Below are 22273 nucleotides of genomic sequence, written 5' to 3'. Positions count from 1 at the left end.
TTAACAGAGGCCGGCTATAATCATAACCAACAGAACTCATCGTTATTATTTTTGTTATTAAAGGAAAGCAAGAATGAGAAGGGACTGTTTCAGGAAAAGATTCAGGCAACGCAACGGGGATTCCAGAGGGCACAGTGGAACTTTTTAAAGCAAGTCACTAACCTCCCTGGACCTCAGACTCTCCATCTTTTCATAACAACGTCCAGGAAACATTCATGGTGTGCGTGCTTATGAGGCACCAGGCACAGCCAGGGACAGCAGACACTTCACATGGCTCTTGTGAGAAGTGGGAATGAAATATACAAAGAGCGCCTTGGCACAGGGCACCTGCGCCACACACGGCAGCTGCTCCTGAAAGTTCTGGCGCTTCTACACACCATGCTAGCCCTGAAGCCCACCTCTGAGTTCCATTTTACCAGCCGCACCCAACTTCCTCTGCCTCTTCGTGGACTTTGGGGTCCCACTCTGTATTAGAAAAAGAGCTGTGCCCATCCTTTCCAGGGGAAAGGAGAAGTCAGACTCCTTGCAGGCCAGGGGCATGCCGTCTCTCCCTGCCACGCACACGGCGCGCTTGGGTGGCAGCAAAGCTTTTACAGGGAGCGCACTTCGTGTCTCCTGCACCTTCCACAGGGAATCCCGTCGGAGAGAGTCACGGCTTAGAAGGTCTCCCAGGGGGCACGGCCTACAGACCCCAAACCAATCCTACCGGCCCTCTGAGGCAAACTGCCGAAGCCTCTCTTACACCGTCACTGTTTTTTGAAGGCAACATCAGACACAGAAAGCTGTGAGTCTCAGTTACTAAGTCTTTTTCCTTCTCTGTTTGTGGCTGCATTCTTGGCTTTGTTTCCTGGTCATCAGGTGCTGCCTGCGCACCGCTTGAGATTTCTGGTTTGTGATAGAAGATCCCTACGAAAGTGTTGGTGTTGCTTTGATACGCTTGACAAGTATTTTCACTGTCGCTTCCATTGATATTCAAGCCGCTGAGCACCTGTACCTGAAAGCTGACAAAAAGAAAACGTTTGAACAGCTCACAGGTGAATGTGACTAAGAAATTCCTTCAATTCCACAGCGATGGGGTCCGGGGTGGAGATGCAAAGCTTTCAAATCATCACACAGAACACAACCCGGCCTTTAAAGGGAGATAACGTGTTATGGTTGGAGCCGTGGTTCTCAAACTTGAGAGTCCATCGGAACCCTTGGAGGGTCTGTTAAAATGCAAAGCCAAGCCCGCAGCCCTAGCGTCCCCACCAAGCTTCCGAATCCCTAGGTCTGGGGCAGGGCCTGAGGATTTGCATTTCTGACAAGTTCCCAGGTGATGCTGATACTGCTGGTGTGGGGGCCACGCTCTGAGGACCAAATGGCTTAGAGCGGCCCTGTCGACGGCAATATTATAAGAGCCACAGACCTAAGTTTACATGGTCGAATAGGAACATGAGAAAACGTAAAATGAAACAGGTAAAGTTAATTTTAACGATATATTTTCTGAACCCAATACATTTAAAACATTATCAATCAATGTAAAACACATTAAGGTCTTTTACTTCTTTTGTAGTCACTTCAAAATCTGGTTTGTTTTTTTTCCATCCCTGTGACTCATTCATTTTTTCTTTTAACATCTTTATTGGAGTATAATTGCTTTACAATGGTGTGTTAGTTTCTGCTGTATAACAAAGTGAATCAGCTCTACATATACATATATCCCCATATCCCCTCCCTCTTGTGTCTGGATTACTGCAGCTTTAGAGTATAGTCTGAAGTCAGGGAGCCTGATTCCTCTAGCTCCGTTTTTCTTTCTCAAGATGGCTTTGGTTATTCGGGGTCTTTTGTGTTTCCATACAAATTGTGAAATTTTCTGTTCTAGTTCTGTGAAAAATGCCATTGGTAGTTTGATAGGGATTTCATTGAATCTGTAGATTGCTTTGGGTAGTAGAGTCATTTTCACAATGTTGCTTCTTCCAGTCCAAGAACATGGTATATCTATATCTCTCCATCTGTTTTATCATCTTTAATTTCTTTCATCCGTGTCTTACAGTTTTCTGCATGCAGGTCTTTTGTCTCCTTGGGTAGGTTTATTCCTAGGTATTTTATTCTTTTTGTTGCAGTCGTAAATGGGAGTGTTTCCTTAATTTCTCTTTCAGATTTTTCATCATTAGTGTATAGGAATGCAAGAGATTTCTGTGCATTTATTTTGTATTCTGCTACTTTACCAAATTCATTGATTAGCTCTACAGTTTTCTGGTGGCATCTTTAGGATTTTCAATGTATCTGCAAACAGTGACAGCTTTACTTCTTCTTTTCCGATTTGGATTCCTTTTATTTCTTTTTCTTCTCTGATTGCTGTGGCTAAAACTTCCAAAACTATGTTGAATAATAGTGGTGAGAGTGGGCAACCTTGTCTTGTTCCTGATCTTAGTGGAAATGGTTTCAGTTTTTCACCATTGACAATGATGTTGGCTGTGGGGTGGTCATATGTGGCCTTTATTATGTTGAGGTAGGTTTCCTCTGTGCCTACTTTCTGGAGGGTTTTTATCATAAATTGGTGTTGAATTTTGTCAAAAGCTTTTTCTGCATCTATTGAGATGATCATATGGTTTTTATCCTTCAATCTGTAATATGGTGTATCACATTGATTGATTTGCGTATATTGAAGAATCCTTGCATTCCTGGGATAAACCCCACTTGATCATGGTGTATGATCTTTTTAATGTGCTGTTGGATTCTGTTTGCTAGTATTTTGTTGAGGATTTTTGCATCTATGTTTATCAGTGATACTGGCCTGTAGTTTTCTCTTTTTGTGACTGTCTGGTTTTGGTATCAGGGTGATGGTGGCCTCGTAGAATGAGTTTGGGAGTGTTCCTCTTTCTGCTATATTTTGGAAGAGTTTGAGACGGATAGGTATTAGCTCTTCTCTAAATGTTTGATAGAATTCACCTGTGAAGCCATCTGGTCCTGGGCTTTTGTTTGTTGGAAGATTTTAAATCACAGTTTCAATTTCAGTGCTTGTGATTGGTCTGTTCATATTTTCTACTTCTTCCTGGTTCAGTCTCGGCAGCTTGTGCATTTCTAAGAATTTGTCCATTTCTTCCAGGTTGTCCATTTTGTTGGCATAGAGTTTCTTGTAGTAATCTCTCATGATCCTTTGTATTTCTGCAGTGTCAGTTGTTACTTCTCCTTTTTCATTTCTAATTCTGTTGATTTGAGTCTTCTCCCTTTTTTTCTTGATGAGTCTGGCTAATGGTTTATCAATTTTGTTTATCTTCTCAAATAACCAGTTTTTAGTTTTATTGATTTTTGCTATCATTTCCTTCATTTCTTTTTCATTTATTTCTGAGCTGATCTTTATTATTTCTTTCCTTCTGCTAACTTTGGGGGGGTTTTTTTGTTCTTCTCTCTCTAATTCCTTTAGGTGTAATGTTAGGTTGTTTATTTGAGATGTTTCTTGTTTCCCGAGGTAGGATTGTATTGCTATAAACTTCCCTCTTAGAACTGCTTTTTGTTCATCCCATAGATTTTGGGTCGTCATGTTTTCATTGTCATTTGTTTCTAGGTATTTTTTGATTTCCTCTTTGATTTCTTCAGTAATCTCTTGGTTATTTAATAGTTTAGCCTCCATGTGTTTTTATTTTTTACTGATTTTTTCCTTTAATTGGTATCTAGTCTCATAGCGTTGTGGTCAGAAAAGATGCTTGATATGATTTCAATTTTCTTAAATTTACCAAGGTTTGATTTGTGACCCAAGATATGATCTATCCTGGAGAATGTTCCATGAGCACTTGAGAAGAAAGTGTATCCTGTTGTTTTTGGATGGAATGTCCTATAAATATCAATTAAGTCCATCTTGTTTAATGTATCATTTAAAGCTTGTGTTTCCTTATTTATTTTCATTTTGGATGATCTGTCCATTGGTGAAAGTGGAGTGTTAAAGTCCCCTACTATTATTGTGTTACTGTCAATCTTCCCTTTTATGGCTGTTAGCAGTTGCCTTATGTACTGAGGTGCTCCTACGTTGGGTGCATAAATATTTACAATTGTTATATCTTCTTTGTGGATTGATTCCTTGATCATTATGTAGTGTCTTTCTTTGTCTCTTGTAATAGTATTTATTTTAAAGTCCATTTTGTCTGATATGAGAATTACTACTCCAGCTTTCTTTTGATTTCCATTTGCATGGAACATCTTTTTCCAACCCCTCACTTTCAGTCTGTATGTGTCCCTAGGTTTGAAGTGGGTGTCTTGTAGACAGCATATATACGGGTCTTGTTTTTGTATCCATTTAGCCAGTCTATGTCTTTTGGTTGGAGCATTTAATCCACTTACATTTAAGGTAGTTATCGATATGTGTGTTCCTGTTACCATTTTCTTAATTGTTTTGGGTTTGTTATTGTAGGTCTTTTCCTTCTCTTGTGTTTCCTGCCTAGAGAAGTTCCCTTAGCATTTGTGTCAAGCTGGTTTGGTGGTGCTGAGTTCTCTTCACTTTTGCTTGTCTGTAAAGGTTTTAATTTCTCCATTGAACCTGAATGAGATCCTTGCTGGGTAGAGTAATCTTGGTGGTAGGTTTTTCCCTTTCATCACTTTAAATATGTCCTGCCACTCCGTTCCGGCTTGCAGAGTTTCTGCTGAAAAATCAGCTGTTAACCTTATGGGGAATCCCTTGTATATTACTTGTTGCTTTTCCCTTGCTGTTTTTATTATTTTTTCTTTGTATTTAATTTTTGACAGTTTGATTAATATGTGTCTTGGCGTGTTTCTCCTTGGATTTATCCTGTATGGGATTCTCTGCACTTCCTGGACTTGACTGACTACTTCCTTTCCCATATTAGGGAAGTTTTCAACTATAATCTCTTCAAATATTTTCTCAGACCTTTTCTTTTTCTCTTCTTCTTCTGGGACCCCTATAATTCAAATGTTGGTGCATTTAATGTTGTCCCAGAGGTCTCTGAGACAGTCCTCAATTCTTTTCATCCTTTTTTCTTTATTCTGCTCTGCAGTAGTTATTTCCACTATTTTATCTTCCAGGTCACTTGTCTGTTCTTCTGCATCAGTTATTCTGCTATTGATTCCTTCTAGAGAATTTTTAATTCCACTTATTGTGTTATTCATCATTGTTTGCTCTTTAGTTCTTCTAGGTCCTTGTTAAACATTTCTTGTATTTTCTCCATTCTATTTCCAAGATTTTGGATCATCTTTACTATCATTACCCTGAAGTCATTTTCAGGTAGACTGCCTATTTCCTCTTCATTTGTTAGGTTGGTGGGTTTTTACCTTGCTCCTTCATCTGCTGTGTGTTTTTCTGTCTTCTCCTTTTGCTTAACTTACCGTGTTTGGGGTCTCCTTTTCGCAGGCTGCGGGTTCGTAGTTCCCATTGTTTTTGGTGTCTGTCCCCAGTGGGTAAGGTTGGTTCAGTGGGTTGTGTAGGCTTCCTGGTGGAGAGGACTGGTGCCTGTGTTCTGGTAGACGATGCTGGATCTTGTCTTTCTGGTGGGCAGGACTGAGTCCAGTGGTGTGTTTTGGGGTGTCTGTGAACTTAGTATGATTTTCAGCAGCCTCTCTGCTAATGGGTGGGGTTGTGTTTCTGTCTTGCTAGTTGTTGGGCATAGGGTGTCCAGCACTGTAGCTTGCTGGTCATTGAGTGGAGCTGGGTCTTAGCGTTGAGATGGAGATCTCTGGGAGAGCTTTCGCCCTTTGATATCACGTGGGGCCGGGAGGTGTCTGGTGGACCAATGTCCTGAACTTGGCTCTCCCACCTCAGAGGCACAGGCCTGACACCCGGCCGGAGTACCAAGACCCTGTCAGCCACACGGTTTTGTTTTTCTTTAAGGATAATTTGCTTCATGGAGGAAAAAGTATAGGTTCTTCTGACTCTTTTCTGTCTTGCTTGTTTCTCTTTAGGGCCTGACAGATTTGGTGCAGCAAGTTAGAAGGGAGAGTAGAGAAGATTCCTAGAGAATGTCTTAGCCTCGCTTTCTTGTGGCCACAGGAAGCTGCAGTTGGTCCCGCCGTATCGGGGCAGATCCTTTATTCCCTTCCCAGGACGGGGTATCTGAGGCAGGGCTTAGCAGAGGCAGGAGCTGGGGAAGCCAGCGTCTCTGAGGACGTCAAGGCGACATGAAGATGGTGAGGCGACCATTCTGGTGTGTATTTTGCACTCACAGCACGTGTCAAGGGCTCATCACCACACGGGGCTGGTGGCTCCTCTATCAGGTGGTGCAGGTGTGGAGCATTCACTCCCAAAGGACAATGACAGGACTGACCGGGTCCCCAAGACTCGTAGAGAACATAAACCTTAAGACTCTGCTTTCCAGGCACCCTGAACCCTGGCCACAGGAGGCTGGGGAGGATCAATACACGACTTGTGCCAATTTTTCTCTTGCTTTTGTTTTTAACCAGCCAGAAGCAAAGAAGCAGCTGGGCCTTCCAAGGGATGAGGGAGGCTTGGGCCGGCTGGCAGCTGTGCTTCATACCACGTGCAGGCGACAGAGAAGCAGAGACAGGTGACACGAAGTCCTGGGACACCCCAGTCTGTGGTCCTGGCCTCTCCGTGCTCCAGTCTTGCACCACTGGCCTGCACACCGTGACCCGGGTGTTCTGTCATTTGTGACCAGAGGAGTCCTGACTAATAGACTTGGCCTGCGTAAGTGGCCGGTGTCCTGTCTGCATCAGAGCAGTTCGGGTCCTTGCCTCCCTGTGCTGCGCTCAGAGACACAAGGAAGACTCCCGGTAGCCCCTCACCCCACCCTGTCCCATCCAGGCTCCTGTTCCCCCCACCTGCTCCCCCGGGGCTCCTTCAGCTCAGGCCAACATCTGCAGTAGGGTATTTCGTCCTACTTTCGGTGCACTTGTTTTAGTTTTCCTATTTGGGGCCAGTGAAAACACATCTGTCCATCCCATATGTGTCCATCTCCTACAAAGCAGTCGTAGTAAGACGTTAACTGTGGCATCCAGGTGGTGGGACGCTGTGTTCACTGTGTAATTCAACTCTCTGAACGCTCACAGATTTCCGTAGTAAATACTCGGGGGGAAATCTGCTTGCTCTTCTGTCCATCGCTGTTGCCTCTTTCTCTTCTGTTCTCCGGGTTTTTTGTCGTCTTCCTCTGTCCACTGAGGCGGACAGCAGAGAGGGTCAGGGCCAGACAGGTAGAGGGGGGCATGGCTCTCTGCTCCTCCCTCCCCCAAGCCCCGCCATCCTCTTTTACAGGATCGGGCCCGGGGATCCCAAGGACCAGGACGAGAGCTGAGAGTCTCCACAGGAGTATTTGTTTTTCCCCCGGCATTTTCCCCGTGGAACAAGTTTCCAAAACACACACCGATCAAAGGCGGAGCGGCCACCGTTTCATTGCCTTTAGGAAACACATGAGCTTCAGACCTTTTTGAAAACACTGCTTTTAAAGTATTTTAATGTATTCCAGAAGCTCTAAGGGTCTGTTCTGGGGGAAATGTATGTATTCATTTAAAATCCATATTAGAGATGTCTCCCAAATGTGCTATAAGTCAAAGATAATAAAAATTAAAGTCATGGAGATAACCGTCAAGTCGGAGATGTTAGAATAAGGATCAACATGATCTGTAGGACACTTTACCCACATTTACTCCTTGTGGCAAATACGGTGCGCATCCCATCTCGGAGCTCAGGGCAGCTACGTAGCTTGCCCGACGTTTCACAGCTCGAAAGGGGCAGAGCTGGGGGTCCCGATGCAGCCGGGGTCCCGACCCCCTCTCTGAGCGAGCGCCTCCTGTTCCACATCCGTCACCCCCAGGAGAACAGGTGTGCTCGGCGCCCAGTCCACGTGGGGCGCTGCCACGTAGCAGGTGCTCTCGTAAGCGCGAAGGACACAGCTTGCGACAAACAAAAGAGCAGGTGGTCCCGGCCCTCGTGGGGCTTCCAGTCTAGCCACGGGGGGACGACAGGAACCACGCAGGTGGGTGTGAGGGTCCTAAGAGCTGCGAAGGAAAACGAGGCAGGGCGAGGAGGACGGGCCAAGGCCACACTTTACACGGACTGGTCAGGGGCGCGCCTGTCACGGTGACCTTGAGCACAGACTTAGGCGAGGAGAAGCGGCAGGGTGCTGGGGGGGAGGGGGGGCGCCCCAGGCTGAGGGGCAGCTACCACACGTGGCTCGCACGAGGGACAGCGCCGGGGCACCTGGAGGCCGTGTGTCCGGAGCCCGGGCAGCCTGGGTGGCGGTAGGGGTTGGACTTTGCTCCCCTCTGAGTCGGTGGGGAGAGCCTGGAGCGTATTAAGCAGAGCAGTGACATGACCTGTGTTGAAAGGAGCACTCAGCTTCCGCTGAGAACGGAGCATAGGCCTCAAGTCAAAGGGAGGAAGGTGGCGGCATGTCCCCGGCGGTCCCCGGGCGGCGGTAAGAGCCGGTGGGAGTTGACATCTATTTTTAAGGTAGACGGCATTTTGCCGATGGACCATGGGATGTGAGAAAAGGAGGGTCCAAGGATGATGCCACGGGCTCTGGCCTGAGTGACTGAAAGATGGAGTCGCTGTTTACTCGAATGGGAAGAGTCACGGGCGGCAGGGGCGGCAGGTTTGCGGGGGGGCGGGGGGCGGGAGGGAGATGGAGAGGAGGAAGGACAGACTCAGCGTTGAATAGGTCACCTTCAAGGCGCCTTGTAGACGTCCAAGGGGCGGTGCCACAGAGGCAGTCGGAGGAGTGCTGGCTGGAGGTGCAACCTTGTGAGCCATCCACACACGGTGTTGAAATTCACGAGAGCGGAAGCTGTCACCTAGGACAAGTGTCCTCACCAGGGACGGTGGCGTCCCTCGGGGACTGGGTCGGAATCTGTGGGGGCACCTTTAGTTGCCACTGCGGTTGGAGGTGCTACTGACGCCTAAGGGACGGGAGGATGGAGGCCGTGAACGCGACAATCTTGCACAAAGGACTGCCCTGCGTCCCAGACGTCTCACGGGTTCCAGCCCCTCGGCGGTGCAGCATCTTACTGCTATCCGAGGCGACAGCATCCCTTTGGTGCGCATGTAAAAACGGTGTATTTCTTGCACAACTTTAAGATACACTCAACTTTCTAAGAGTAACGAGGGGAGGCTGCACTTGGGCTCAGAACTTTACCGAGGGCGCCCAGCATTCATGCCAACATGTCACGCGTCTCCCCCCAGCCTTCCTGGTGTCTGAGACGTCAGCACGACAGCCCGGAGTCCGGCTGTCCGGAGCTGCCACGTCCACGGGGCTCCAAGGAGCACGGGGGCCCTTCAGCGGAGTCACGCGCAGGCAGACGTGGGTAGAGACGCGGATAATTTACCTGGAAGTGATGTTCCTTTTGTTTGGCTTTTATAGTTAGGCCACTACACTGACTTCTCCAAAGTGCGTGTGAAGGTAGGGGACGCGGTCTCTGAGTCTCATCTCAGGGTGAGGAAGGGGGCGGCCCGCCCACCTGACATTAGGGGCACCTTGGGGGTGAGAAGGAGCCGGCAGTGGAGCCCCCAGGGGCTGCGCGGGGCCGGGGAGAGGAACACGGAGAGAAGGGACCCCAGCCGCAGGCAGGTGGGGAGCTGACCCCTGGACTGTCGGGGTCCTGGTGACGCTGAGCCCGTCTAGTGGGGGCTGGGGGCAAACTCTGGCTGGAGGGTCCACATGGTCCAGGGCAGGGGCTCCCAGTCACCCCGTTAACCTGCACATTTCCCCTCTCCAGCCCGGGGCACTCCGACTGCACCCCCTTTGCTCTGTGCCTTCAGGTCAGGCTATGCCGGGGCTCCTGGGGCCTCGCTCGCTGTCACGGGGCGCCCAGCAGCCCTGCCCTGTGTGTCCGTCCGTACCTTGCTGAGCCGGGCCTCAAATGCCAGCGAGGAGGATGACTTGGAGCTCTTCATGCCGGGAGACGGGGCGGGGGGGGCTCGCGCGCGGTCCCCCCCGCGGCTCCCCCCTCTGGGGACGGGGCTCCAGGGCTTGGCTGCACTCCTCATGTCCGTCCCAGTGGGTCCTTCTGTGCAAGAGCAGAAGAGAAAAAGCGTGTGTCCACACTTGAACCTGCTGAGAGATATCACAGAGGTCCATCCCCACGCACCGCGGGCACCACCGGGGTCGCGGAGAACGAGCCTCCGGGATGGGGCTGCACGTAGAGCAGCTTACTACCGAGAAGGTACCTTTGCAGCAGGTTCCTTTCTCTGGCCTCACAGCAGCCTTCACCAAACTATTACCAACACACGTGCGGGCTTCCCTGGTGGCGCAGGGGTTAAGAATCCACCTGCCAATGCAGGCGATACGGGTTCGAGCCCTCGTCCGGGATGATCCCACGTGCCGCGGAGCAACTAAGCCCGTGCGCCACAGCTGCTGAGCCTGTGAGCCACAACTACTGAAGCCCATGCAACAAGAGAAGCCCGCGCACCGCAACGAAGAGTAGCCCCCGCTCGCCGCGACTAGAGAAAGCCCGCGCGCGGCAACAACGAAGACCCAACGCAGCCAAAAATAAATGATTTTTTTGAAGTGCAATATTACTGATGCTCTGACAGTACTCTTTGGCGAAATGACGGCTTCTCCTTGGTCGGGGGCGCCTGTAGCACAGTCTTACTGCTGCATATACACATCTTTCTGTCTCCACGTAAAACAGGCCAGCTCGAGTCAAGACACGCTACGTCCATAAGCCTTGCCATTTTAGGGTTGATAATTGAGCGACTTACATGATTTCCAAGTAGACATAAATGAATTACTTGAAAAACAGATTTCACAGAAGCACAGGTTTTTTTCTTCTTTTGGACAAAAATGGTATCAAAAATTAATAGGGCACCCTCAATAAATCTGTGAAATAAATTTTAAAAAATTAATAGGGCAGATTTTAATTGGGCAGACCTGACATCATAGGACAGAGGTACCCGCCCTAACTAGAATATTCTATGAAAGACAATTTATGCAAAGGAGCAGGATGCGGTTAAAGACTTGGGGGGTGGGGGAGTGTGAATCCACGTCCAAAGACAAGCAAGACAGCCTGAGTCCTTCGATCAATGCTGAGGAGGTGGGCCGGCCATCTCAACCTCTCTGAGCCCATTTTGTTCTCAGTAGCACAGTGGGACCCTGACTCTGCTGTCCCCGTGGATTCTCGTGACCAGGGATGTGAGACAGAAGACCAAAACCGCAGACAAGAAACAAACTGAAAACAGCACTTTAAAACACCTCTAGGAAGGAAATCCAAATAAGAGGGGCTATATGTATACGTAGAGCTGATTCACGTTGCTGTACAGCAGAAACTAACACAACACTGTCAAGCGACTACACTCCAATAAAAATGTTTAAAAAACAGGGCTTCCCTGGTGGCGCAGTGGTTGAGAGCCCGCCTGCCGATGCAGGGGACACGGGTTCGAGCCCCGGTCCGGGAGGATCCCACGTGCCGCGGAGCGGCTGGGCCCATGAGCCGTGGCCACTGAGCCTGCGTGTCCGGAGCCTCTGCTCCGCAACGGGAGAGGCCGCAACAGTGAGAGGCCCGCGCACCGTGATGAAGAGTGGCCCCCGCTCGCAGCAACTGGAGAAAGCCCTCGCACAGAAACGAAGACCCAACGCAGCCAAAAATAAATAAATATTAAAAAAAAAAAACCCACTATGTGACAGCTAATGCCAGTGGCCGCACTCACAGGACCCGGGGCTAAATAACCGTCCCCCGGGATCGCAGCTGGTGCTCGGCGGCCCTGGGCCTCCTCTCCCCTCACCGCATCCCAGGACACCCTGTCCACCCCTCTGAGAAAAAGAACAGGCTGCCCGCTGCCCCCAGCCTGGCGCAGTGGGGTCCTCCTCCCGTCCTTATCTCCCTTCCCAGGGACACCATTTCAACCCACAGCATCCCAGCCAGGGCCATCCAGTTCCTCCTCCTACTTAAAGGGATTAGCTGGTGGCAGGGGTCCAAGACCCCACCTGGGGCTCATTCAGCAGCACGGCTACCCCGGCAGCTGTGCCAATGTGGCTCCAGGTGAAAATAATATTTTTTAAAAGATTTACTTATTTATTTATTATTTATTTTTGGCTGTGTCGGGCCTTAGTTGGAGCATGTGGGATCTTTTGCTGCAGCGCACGGGCTTCTCTCTGGTTGGGGTGCAGGGGTCTTCTCTCTCTAGTTGTGGCGTGCGGGCCCTGTAGTTTGCGGCACGTGAGCTCAGTAGTTGTGGTACGCGGGCTTAGCTGCCCCGCAGCCTGAGGGGATCTTAGTTCCCTGACCAGGGATCGAACCCCCGTCCCCTGCATTGCAAGGCAGATTCTTTACCACTGGACCACCAGGGAAGTCCTGTGAAAATAATATTTTTAAGACAGTGGTTTGTTTTCTAAAGTGTTTTTGAGAAAAATTATTCACGATTTCAGTTATATGATTAGTTCAATAGTCTGAGCTTGGTTCCAGGTGTCATGATTTTTAAAAATTCTATTTTTTTTTTTTTTTTTTTTTTTTTTTTTTTGCTGTATGCGGGCCTCTCACTGCCGCGGCCTCTCCCGTTGCGGAGCACAGGCTCCGGACGCGCAGGCCCAGCGGCCATGGCTCACGGGCTTAGTTGCTCCACGGCACGTGGGATCTTCCCGGACCAGGGCACGAACCCGTGACCCCTGCATCGGCAGGCAGATTCTCAACCACTGCGCCACCAGGGAAGCCCAAAAAATTCTATATTTAAAAAACCACTTCTCGTGTACTTTACGATGTTCAGCGCCAGCTATTTTTCTTTCTCGGCCCACAATGTTTAATTCTGGTTTCCACAGCAACAATGAAAGAATTCCTAGGTTAAGACCTATAGAGCAACTAATTTTATTAAATGAATATAAACATAAAATGAACGAACATAGCCTGAGTGATTCTTGGAGAGAATTACTGATGAATTTTATCCAGGGCTGCAGGAACAACCAGTAACATGTCAGTTTGAGTCATGGAGACGAGAAATAAAATACGTTTCATGAAGGCACCCTTTTACGCGATGATTGCAACTACTTAGAGATGATTATTGCAGGGCTTACTTGCTGAAAACATAGGTGATTCTGCAATGCATCTATGCTTTCCAAAATCTGCCCAGGTCACCCCTGCCTCTTGTTTATTCCCCAGAAGGAAGAAAGAATGTGAAGAGGAAAAGCAGAAGAAAGATGATAGAAAATTTCCCCAATGTTGCCCTAAGTCCTTGGCAAAAAAAAGAGAGAAAAAAAGTAATAACAATAACAGAAATAAACAAAGGAAGGAGAGAAGGAAAAGGAAAGGAGAGGGGAGGGAAGGGGAGGGCAGAGGAGGGGAGGGGAGAGGGGAGGGGGGAGGGGAGGGGGGAGGGGAGGGGGGAAGGGAGGGGGGAGGGGAGGACAAAGGCATCCTAGTCAAAATTCCAGATCTAAACGCCTCTTAATCTCTGTCAACCTTCTAGACAATCACCTGAAAAACATGCAGCCTCTTTATTTTTATTTTTTTTCATGCAGCCACTTTTCAAAGGCTGCCTGGTCACTTGCTCTGAGGCAGAATTCTCAGGTTTACTTCGTTTGCATCTTCACACCTTTCTTTATCCTCCTAGAGCCCTGAACCCATCAAATCACTCCCAGACAAGCGTACACAGAGGGCCTTCCTGCCGCGGACCCTCCTCACCGCCAGGCTCCTTTTCCTTGTCTCCCTTCACGTGTCTTTCCCCTTATTTCCCCAGACGGAGGCTTCTATTTCGTATTCGTGCACCAGCCAGGCTCTTCAAATTCCATCTTCTTCCAGAATTCAAAATACACAGAAATGAAATGAGTAATGTCCCCTCTTGAAGCAGGAAGAGCGTCCTAATGGTAGGGAGAGTGCCAGGGGGTGGGATGCCAGGGCGGGTGGTGGGCTCTGCCAGATCAGAGCAGCTTTCCAGGGACGGCCGACGAAAGGATGATGGCGGAGGGTGGGGACACGGCTCCAGGCAGGCTGAAGGCCAGCTCTGCACCCTTCTCCCCGCCCTCCGCGTCCAGGACCTTGTCAAGCATCGCCCACCCCCAGCCAGCAGGACTGGTGGCCTCCTAGCGTTCTCCAAATCTCCAAGTCGGCCGGCTCCGGCCCTGCCCTCTGTCCACTCCCAAGAAGGCCTCCTGCTGGCAGGGGGCAGGTGCCCTCAGGCCCGCTCCTAGGTTCTGCAGACTTTCACCCAATCCGCTTCCCACCGTCTCCTCTCCGACCCTCCTCTCGCCCCTCACCCCGGGCCTGGTGTCCAACGCTCCCTGTAATCCTACGAGGTAAGGGGTCACCTCCGTTCAGGGAGGCTAAGCAACTTGCCCAGACCACAGAGTTTATGACACAGCCAGGATTCAAACCCAGCTTGAACGGGCTCTTACACACCGGGGTTGGGTACGGCCTCCCTGGGTAACCCTTCTCCCACGGGAAGGCACTCGGGCTTTTGGATCCAGCGCTCCTGGTCAAAATCCGGCCCCACCGCTCACTGCGTGAGCCCGGGCGTGCTGCCTGAACACGAAGATCCTCAACGCCGTCCCCCGATAACTGGAGTCACTGGTGCCTGCACCGCAAAGCTGAAGATGAAGGAGGACACGGCACCCAGGAGCCGCTCAGCAGACGCCAGATGCCCCCCACAGCTGTTCCCCGTTTTCAGCTGGGGGCCGCCCTGCTTGATTAACTCAGCCACACCCAGCGGCGGGTCGGTGGGATCAACGTGCGCTGGCCGGGGCCACGTCAGGGAAGAGCTCTCTTTCTACACAGAGCGGCGTGTCTTCATTTGGAAACGTCCAAGAGGGAAAGCACGGAGGAAGATGAACACCGAGAGCAGACACCTTACCGTCACTAGAACTGGCCCCCGCTGCTGCAAGACAGACACGGGCGTGAATGCTGGGCGAATGAGACTTTTCTTACAGGCATGTGAACTAGTGACGGAAAAGAAATAGACGCGTTCTGGCCAAGGACAAGATCATGAAAAAACAAGTTTCTGTGACTAATTCCCTGATTTCTGAAAACCCTCCTAAACATCTCAAAGATGGTCTCATCCACTGTTGAAAAACATCCACGTGTAAGTAAGCAGATCCACGCAGTTCAAACCCGGGTTATTCGAGGGTCCACGGTACAGTTAAATTTAGGAATTCACTCCCACAGGGGTGGGGAGAGGGTCTTCCCAGGGGTGTTTTCCTTAAATTGTTCATTTTATTTAATTATCAAGCTTCTTTCCTCACGGGAATCATGCAAGACTTCTCTTTAAACCAGAACTCATTCATGGTATGGAGTTAAGTAGAAAAGAGAGAAGAGAGAGAGGGAACAAGGAACACAGTTAGGAACAAGCCGAGTGTCCGGGCACCGCGGAGGGTCGGAGCCCCTCCAACACGCTGCTGGGCTGCTTCATCACCGCCTTCAGAACCTGGGCTGGAGAGGCGGTCTCGGCCCTCAGGTTGGTAACGCTTTTAAGGCAAGAAAACGGAAAGGCGACTGGGACGCCATTCTGGACCACCACAAATAAGAGGGCGCGTCCAGGGACTTCCCTTGCAGTCCGGTGGTTAAGACTCTGCGCTTCCACGGCAGGGGGTGAGGGTTCGAGCTCTGGTCGGGGAGCTAAGATCCTGCCTGCCGCGCGGCTTGGCCAAAAAGAAATTTTGAAAAAAGTAAGGAGTGTCCGGGAGTGGGAGAGGGCATGGAGGTTTGCACTCCAAGTACAATAAGCCCCAGGAAGCCGAGAACGGAGGCATCCAAGTCTGAGAACGAGCAAACTGAGAATGTTCACATAGCTCAACTACCAGGGGACCTGGCAGGAAATAGAAGGCAAGTGAACAGCATGCCGAGAATATCTAGCTGGAGCTTTCTAGAACACATGCCCAGTTTGCTCTTGACCTCTTCAGCAGGGTGGGTGGCTGATTCTGCCCCCGGGGGGACCTCTGGCAACGTGTGCAGCTGCTTTGGGTTGCCCCAACTTGGGGTGGGGGGAGGTGCTAGGGTAGAGCCAGGGACGCTTCTGGACATCCCAGTACCCAAAGGGCAGCCCCACAACAAAGACTGATCCAGGCTAAAATGTCAAGAGTCGAGGTCGAGAAACTCAGTTCCAGAGGAAGAGGGAGGCTCCTCGGGCGCTGATTCTCAGACAGGCACCTGGTTCGTTTATGCTAACACTGGAACGTTTACGCCGAAAATCTAGTTTGGGAGCAGCCGAGGGAACCCCAGACTTCGGCCGGAGGCCACAGGAAACTCTTCGAAGCTTATTATTTCCCGTTAGTCTCGACATGAAAAATCATCCCGTTAGCCTCAGATTCCTTCCTGGTAAATAAAGAAAAGAACAGGTTTCCACACAGCATCAGAAGGAAAATGGCAAACAAAAATTCACTGAACCTATCAGGAGAAGTCATTGAAAGAAAATGAGAACCAAGAAGGGATAAGACAAAAACTAAACAGAAGAGAACATTTGCACAGCACTAGCCATTACCGTCTCAAGCCAAAAACAAACTCTGGACATGGAATAGGGACTTGCAGAAACTATGACGCACTGACACGAGGTGGAGACCGTAACAAATAGAGCTTAATCGGGAATAAGAAACAGGAGGAGCTGGTCTCTAAATATGAAAGGCAGACCCTAGAGAGAGGCTGTAATCTGGAAGCTATATTGAGACCAAACCCTGAGAATCGCTGCCCCAGGACATCCTTCTGTCTCCAAAGCTGAACCAAGAAGCCGGCATCCCACAGAGCTGGTGGCCACTAATCAGTAGTTATTTCCTTACCTATAACATGGCTTCACATCAAAGAATTAAAAGAATGAGCCAAGGCAGTAGAAAGGAGACGGAAATAAAATACTTCCAAGAGCTCTTTCTACAGGAATTGTTTGAAAAGGTCTGTTGAAAGAGTAACTAAGAATACAAACTATAGTCTAGTGCCAAGACCATTCAATAGGGAAGGACGGTCTTTTCAGCAAATGGTGCTGAGAAAACTGGATAGCCATACCAAAAGAATGAAGTTGAACCCTTACCTTACACCATATACAAAAATGAACTCAAAATGGATGAAAGACCTAAATATAAGAGCCCAAAGTGTCAAACTCTTAAGAGGAAAACACAGGGGAAAAGCTTTATGACATTGGATTTGGCAATGAATTCTTAAATATGACATCAAAAGCACGGGCAACAAGAAAAACTAGACAGACTGGAATATGTCAAAATTAAACACTTTTGTGCATCAAAGAACACAATCAACAGAGTAAAATGGCACCTCACAGAATGGAAGAAAATATTGGCAAATGGGTTTGCTGTGGACTGAATTGTGTCCCCTGTCCCACCACATTTACATGTTGAAGCCCTAATTCTCAGTGTGATTGCATTTGGAGATAGGGCTTTTAGGAGGTAAAGTAAGGTTAAATGAAGTGATACGGGTGGGTCCTAATCCAATAGGATTGGTGGCTTTATTAGAAGGGGGCAGAGAGAGATCTTTCTCCTGTGCACACACACTGATGAAAAGCCATGGGAGGACATAGTGAGAAGGCGGCCATCTGCAAGCCAGGAAGAGAGCCCTCACCAGGCACCAAATCAGCCATACATACCTTGCTCTTGGACTTCCCAGCCTCCAGAACTGTAAGAAATCAATTTCTGTTGTTTAAATCACTCAGTCTATGGTATTTTGTTATGACAGCCCAGGCAGAATAAGACGGGGCTAATATCCAGAATATATAAAGAACTCCTGCAACTCAACAACAAAAAGAAACCTCACTTAAAGATGGAGAAATGCTGAATAGACATTTCTCCAAAGAAGATATATGCATGGCCAATAAGTACACGAAAAGATGCTCAACATCACTAATCATCAGGGAAATGCAAGTCAAAACCACAATGAGATACCACTTCATACCCATTAGGATGGGTACTACAAAACCAAACCAAACAAAACCAAACCAGAAAACAACAAATGTTGGCAAGGATATGGAGAAGTGTGGAACTCTTGTGAACTGTTGCTGGGAATGTAACATGGTGCAGCTGCTATGGAGAACAGTATGGCAGTTCCTCAAAAAGTAAAAAATAGATTTTACCGCATGATCCAGCAATTCCACTTCTGGGCACATTCCCAAAAGAACTGAAAGCAGGGTCTCAAAAAGATATTTGCGCACACATGATCAGAGCAGCATTATTGACAACAGCCAAAAAAGGTGGAAGCAAAACCCAAGTGTCCACTGATGGATAAGTGGACACACAAACTGTGGTCTATACACATGCAGTGGAATATTACTCAGTCTTAAAAAGGAAGGAAATTCTGATACATTCCACAGCACGGATGAATCTTGAGGACACTATGCTAAGTGAAATAAGCCAGGCAGAAAAAGACAAACACACTTGTATGATTACACTTATATGAAGTACTTAGAGGAGTCAACTTCACGGGAACAGAAAGTGAAATGGTGAGGACCAGGGGCTGGGGGAGGGAGGAATAGGAGTTCTTGTTTAATGGGGACAGAGTTTCAGTTCTGTAAGGTAAACACAGTTCTGGCGACGGATGGTGGCGATTGCTGCACAGCAGTGTGAATGTACTTAATGCCACGGGACTAAACACCTAAAAATGGTTAAGACAGTAAATTTTGTATTATGTGTATTTTACCACAATTTTTTAAAGATGTGATAAGAAAGACAAAACAAAACAAAAGCATATAGTGCAGGAGAGAACCGCAGACCTTCACCTCCATTTCGGCAAAAGCATCTTGAGTCGTATGTTTGCACAGTCACGTGGTGCCCCTGCCACCGTCTGGGACTGATATCAGCTGGGAAACCGGGGAGAGCTCCAAAAGGACCCGTTTACAAGGGGCTGGGCCGCCCTGGAGGAGCAACACGGGCTAGGACATTATCACCCCCGGCCTGCGGGGTCAGGGAGGAAGCCGCTGGGCCCCGGAGAGGGCTGGACCAGGGGCAGGGGCTGAGGCGTCGACAGAGAAATGCAGCTAACTAACCCAGACAACTCAGTAGCACTGGGGGCGTGGCGTGGCGGGGCGGGGCGTGGCGTGGCGTGGCGGGGCGTGGCGTGGCGTGGCGTGGCGGGGCGTGGCGTGGGGGGGGCGGCGGGAGGAGCTGGGGAGAGAAAGGCCTCAGGGCCGTTCTCCCCTCCCCGACCCTCCAGGGCTACCCACGGGCTCACGGAGAAGGCGGGGCTCGAGGGGCGGAGCGGCCACCACTGATGCGGCATAGCCACAAGGTGGTGGCAACGTGGAGGGACAAACGAAGGCCTGGCCATCTCCCACCCGCCTTCCAAAGTGAGAAGCCCCCCCACCCCCCCACCAGCCCAGGAGGGCCTCCCCGCGGCTCCTACCCTCGTCTGTCCACCGACCCGCCACGCAGCTGGCCTGTCGCCTTCCCGGGGGCCGCCTGCCCGAGCACCGCGCAGAGGCAGTCCCGACTCGGCAGCTTCTCCCGACTTCCCGTTTCTGTTATCCTTGAGGCCTCCCTCCCGGCCTCCCGGGCGCAAAACCTCCGAGCCTCGTGGCCTCCCGCCGGCCCGGGCCGCTTCTCACACCCGCGGCCGCCTGCCGGGGGAGCTCAGGCTCGGCGCCAACCCCGCGAGCCCTCCTCCTTCTCCGGACGGACTGAGCAGAGCCCCGGCCCCTCCCCGCCGGAGTCAGCCCTTCCCCGTAAGCCTCCCGCCCGGCTCCCGCGCTGCTGCTCCCGCACCGTCTGCGGGCCGGGCTCGCGGCCGGAGGCACAGACGTCACCGTGCTGCACAGCGGCCAGGGAGGCCCCGGGAATTTGCTCCCTTGCCCAGCCGGGGCCTGTGCTCAGCCTTGCTCCAGATCGAGGGACTGCCCGGCTGAGCTCGGCCCTGCAGTGCAGCCGGACCCAGGCCTCTGCACCGTTCTCGGCTGGGGGCATCCACGGCCCCAGGACCCTCCTCGGGGACCTCCCCCAGGAGTGTTCCGGCCCCTCCTGCCAGGCTCTGCCAACAAGACTTTCGGATACTCACCCGCCCGAGCCGGCCCCCCGCGTTTCCCTGCCCCCTCCCCGTCCCGGCCCCTCCTGATGCCGCCGCCTCCCCGGGCCCCCAGCTCTGTTCCTGCCGTCTTGCCCACAACCGTTAACGCCACTCAGCAGCCCGAGGGCGCTTTAAAAACACAAATCATAAAAACGGCTAACATGGTACATTTTATGGTATGTGTGTGTGTTTAACCACGATTTAAATTTTAAAAATTATTTTTTAAAAAAATACAAACCCACACAAGTCAGATCATGTCCCTCCCTACGGAGAAACTTGCTGCGGCTTCTCACTATACTTAGAGCGCAAATCCAAGATCTCTGCCACAGCCCCGAAGTCCTAGGCCATCGTGGGGCTGCCCATCTGCATCCTGAGACCCTCCCCTGGGTGCTGGGGGAGCTACTCCAGCCCCTGGACCTGCCCAGCTGGTTCCCAAGGAGGACCGTTGAACTGGAAGGCCCCCTCCAGCTCTTCACACGGTGCGCGGAGAGGGGGGGGGGTCCTTCCTCCAAAAGGCCTTTCCCTGCCAGTCTCTGGAGGAGCTCACCGCACAGCACCCCGGTCGTTTCTTCAGAGCGTCTATCACCAAAGCCAGGCTCTGGCTGCTACTGATCATCCATCGTGGGCCCTCAGCCTCCACCCACCCCCTGCAGCTCCCAGGGCACCTCACCTTCCGGTTCACCCCCGCGTTCCCCCGGATGCACCGAGCAGGTGCTTAGCCAACATTAGCTAAGGAATGTTTAGATCCTGCCCGTCATTGAAGAAAGGTGTGCAAGTGTCTCCCTGCCCTTCCCTCGCTAGCCAGGCACCCAGATTCACAAAGTATTTGCTGAATCAATCAGAGAACACGAAACGGAGCCATAAAGCAATGAGAGCTCTCCTCCTGCAAGACTTATAAATGCCTCTAAACAGCTACCAAATAAGCAGTCCCCGGATTGCTTTCAGGATGAGAACCCCGTGGATATTGATACCCAGCCTTCCGGCATTATTACCTTGAAAACGGGGTTCACGTTGATGTATGAGCATTAGCCTTATGAAATGCATCTCATTAACTTATACCATGCTGGAGAAATAGTTCCTGAAGTTATTCAACACCAAACCTCTGAAATCACCTACTGATTCATCTCCATTCGTGACTTTATTCCCAAAGGACGGCTTTTTCAATTTGTGCTAGACATCCCAGTTTCACCGTAACAGTCAATAATAGTTTACAATTTTATGCTCTAAGATTTCAGACACCTTAACCAAAACATCACAATACATGCATTTATGTTCGATGCTCTGTTAAGCGGTAGCCAATGGCAACCACAGGTTTAGGGGCCCAGTAATTTAAAGTGTCAAGTCTAAGTACCTTTTATGCAGGCTTTTCTGTTTCTTTGTTCCTACCAGGGGCCCCTCAACCAGGTGGGACAAGGGGTAAAGGCCTATGATGTCAGTGGCACAGCTTCCAAGGAAGCGGGCGGCCACTTCTGAGTCATTCTGTTCTATTTCCTGTAGAAAACAATGCAAACACTGCAGGGCATGCCGCCCCCGACCCCAGTACCCCCAGCAGAACTCGATGCCCTCCACCCCCTCACTTCAATGCGCTTGCCCTACAGAGACGGGGGAGGGGGGGCACGCAAGTCCCCTCCCCCAGCGCCACAGGGCACAGATGCAAACAGGGGCCCTCCGTCCATGGGCGGAGAGATGGGGCCCCACCCCACATCCACACACACACACACACCCCCCCCCCCAGGCTCACTATGCGTTAGCCACATGGGCCTCTGGCCAAAGGGAAATAGAGGCCAGGAAGAAGGCAGCCCCGGCTCTGCAGACTCAGGAGGGGCAGCTCCCACGCCACACTCCCCACCCTGTACACGGGGCTCAAGAGAAACGGCGGAGGTTCACCTCCCAAGGCCCCTTGCTGAGAAAGTGGCTCAACATTCACGAGCTGTGGTGGGAGATCCCAGCACACACCCTGCACTCTGACTCAGGGCAAGAGCGCGGGCGTGAACCCTCCTGCACCGTCACAGGCTCTGCCGTGGGATGTCCCGAGTCACAAGCCAGGCCTCCTCCATGGCCGTCTCCCCTCCGATACTTTATTTATATTTATTTATTTTTGGCTGTGTTGGGTCTTCGTTTCTGTGCGAGGGCTTTCTCCAGTTGCAGCGAGCGGGGGCCACTCTTCATCGCGGGGCGCGGGCCTCTCACCCTCGCGGCCTCTCCCGTTGCAGAGAACAGCCTCCAGACACGCAGGCTCAGTAGTTGTGGCTCACGGGCTTAGTTGCTCCGCGGCATGCGGGACCTTCCCAGACCAGGGCTCGAACCCGTGTCCTCTGCACTGGCAGGCGGATTCTCAACCACTGCGCCACCAGGGAAGTGGTGGTGATACTTGAATCATCACAACTTAAGTTTCTCTTTCCCCAAAGATGGGCTCCTCACCACCGGG

General features: G+C 50.7%; 1 protein-coding gene across 15 annotated transcripts in view; it reads right to left on the bottom strand.

The window, feature by feature from the left end:
- SPECC1 (sperm antigen with calponin homology and coiled-coil domains 1) overlaps positions 1-22273 on the bottom strand; it is a 219867-nt gene that overhangs the window by 146325 nt on the left and 51269 nt on the right. For 12 of the 15 annotated variants that reach the window (XM_067021735.1, XM_067021736.1, XM_067021738.1 and 9 more), the window contains exon 2: positions 9779-9945. In XM_067021735.1, the coding sequence (XP_066877836.1) occupies positions 9779-9925 (147 nt within the window). In that variant the 5' untranslated portion in view covers positions 9926-9945. Of the gene's footprint in view, positions 1002-8605; positions 8816-9778; positions 9946-22273 lie in introns of those variants that run through there. The other 3 variants (XM_067021731.1, XM_067021742.1, XM_067021730.1) reach the window with 3 other exon arrangements.

Source organism: Kogia breviceps, chromosome 19 (genome assembly GCF_026419965.1).
Source record: "Kogia breviceps isolate mKogBre1 chromosome 19, mKogBre1 haplotype 1, whole genome shotgun sequence".
Lineage (NCBI taxonomy): Eukaryota > Metazoa > Chordata > Mammalia > Artiodactyla > Physeteridae > Kogia > Kogia breviceps.
The sequence above is the reverse complement of the archived record's forward strand: the minus strand, read 5'-3'. Positions and strand labels throughout refer to the sequence as shown.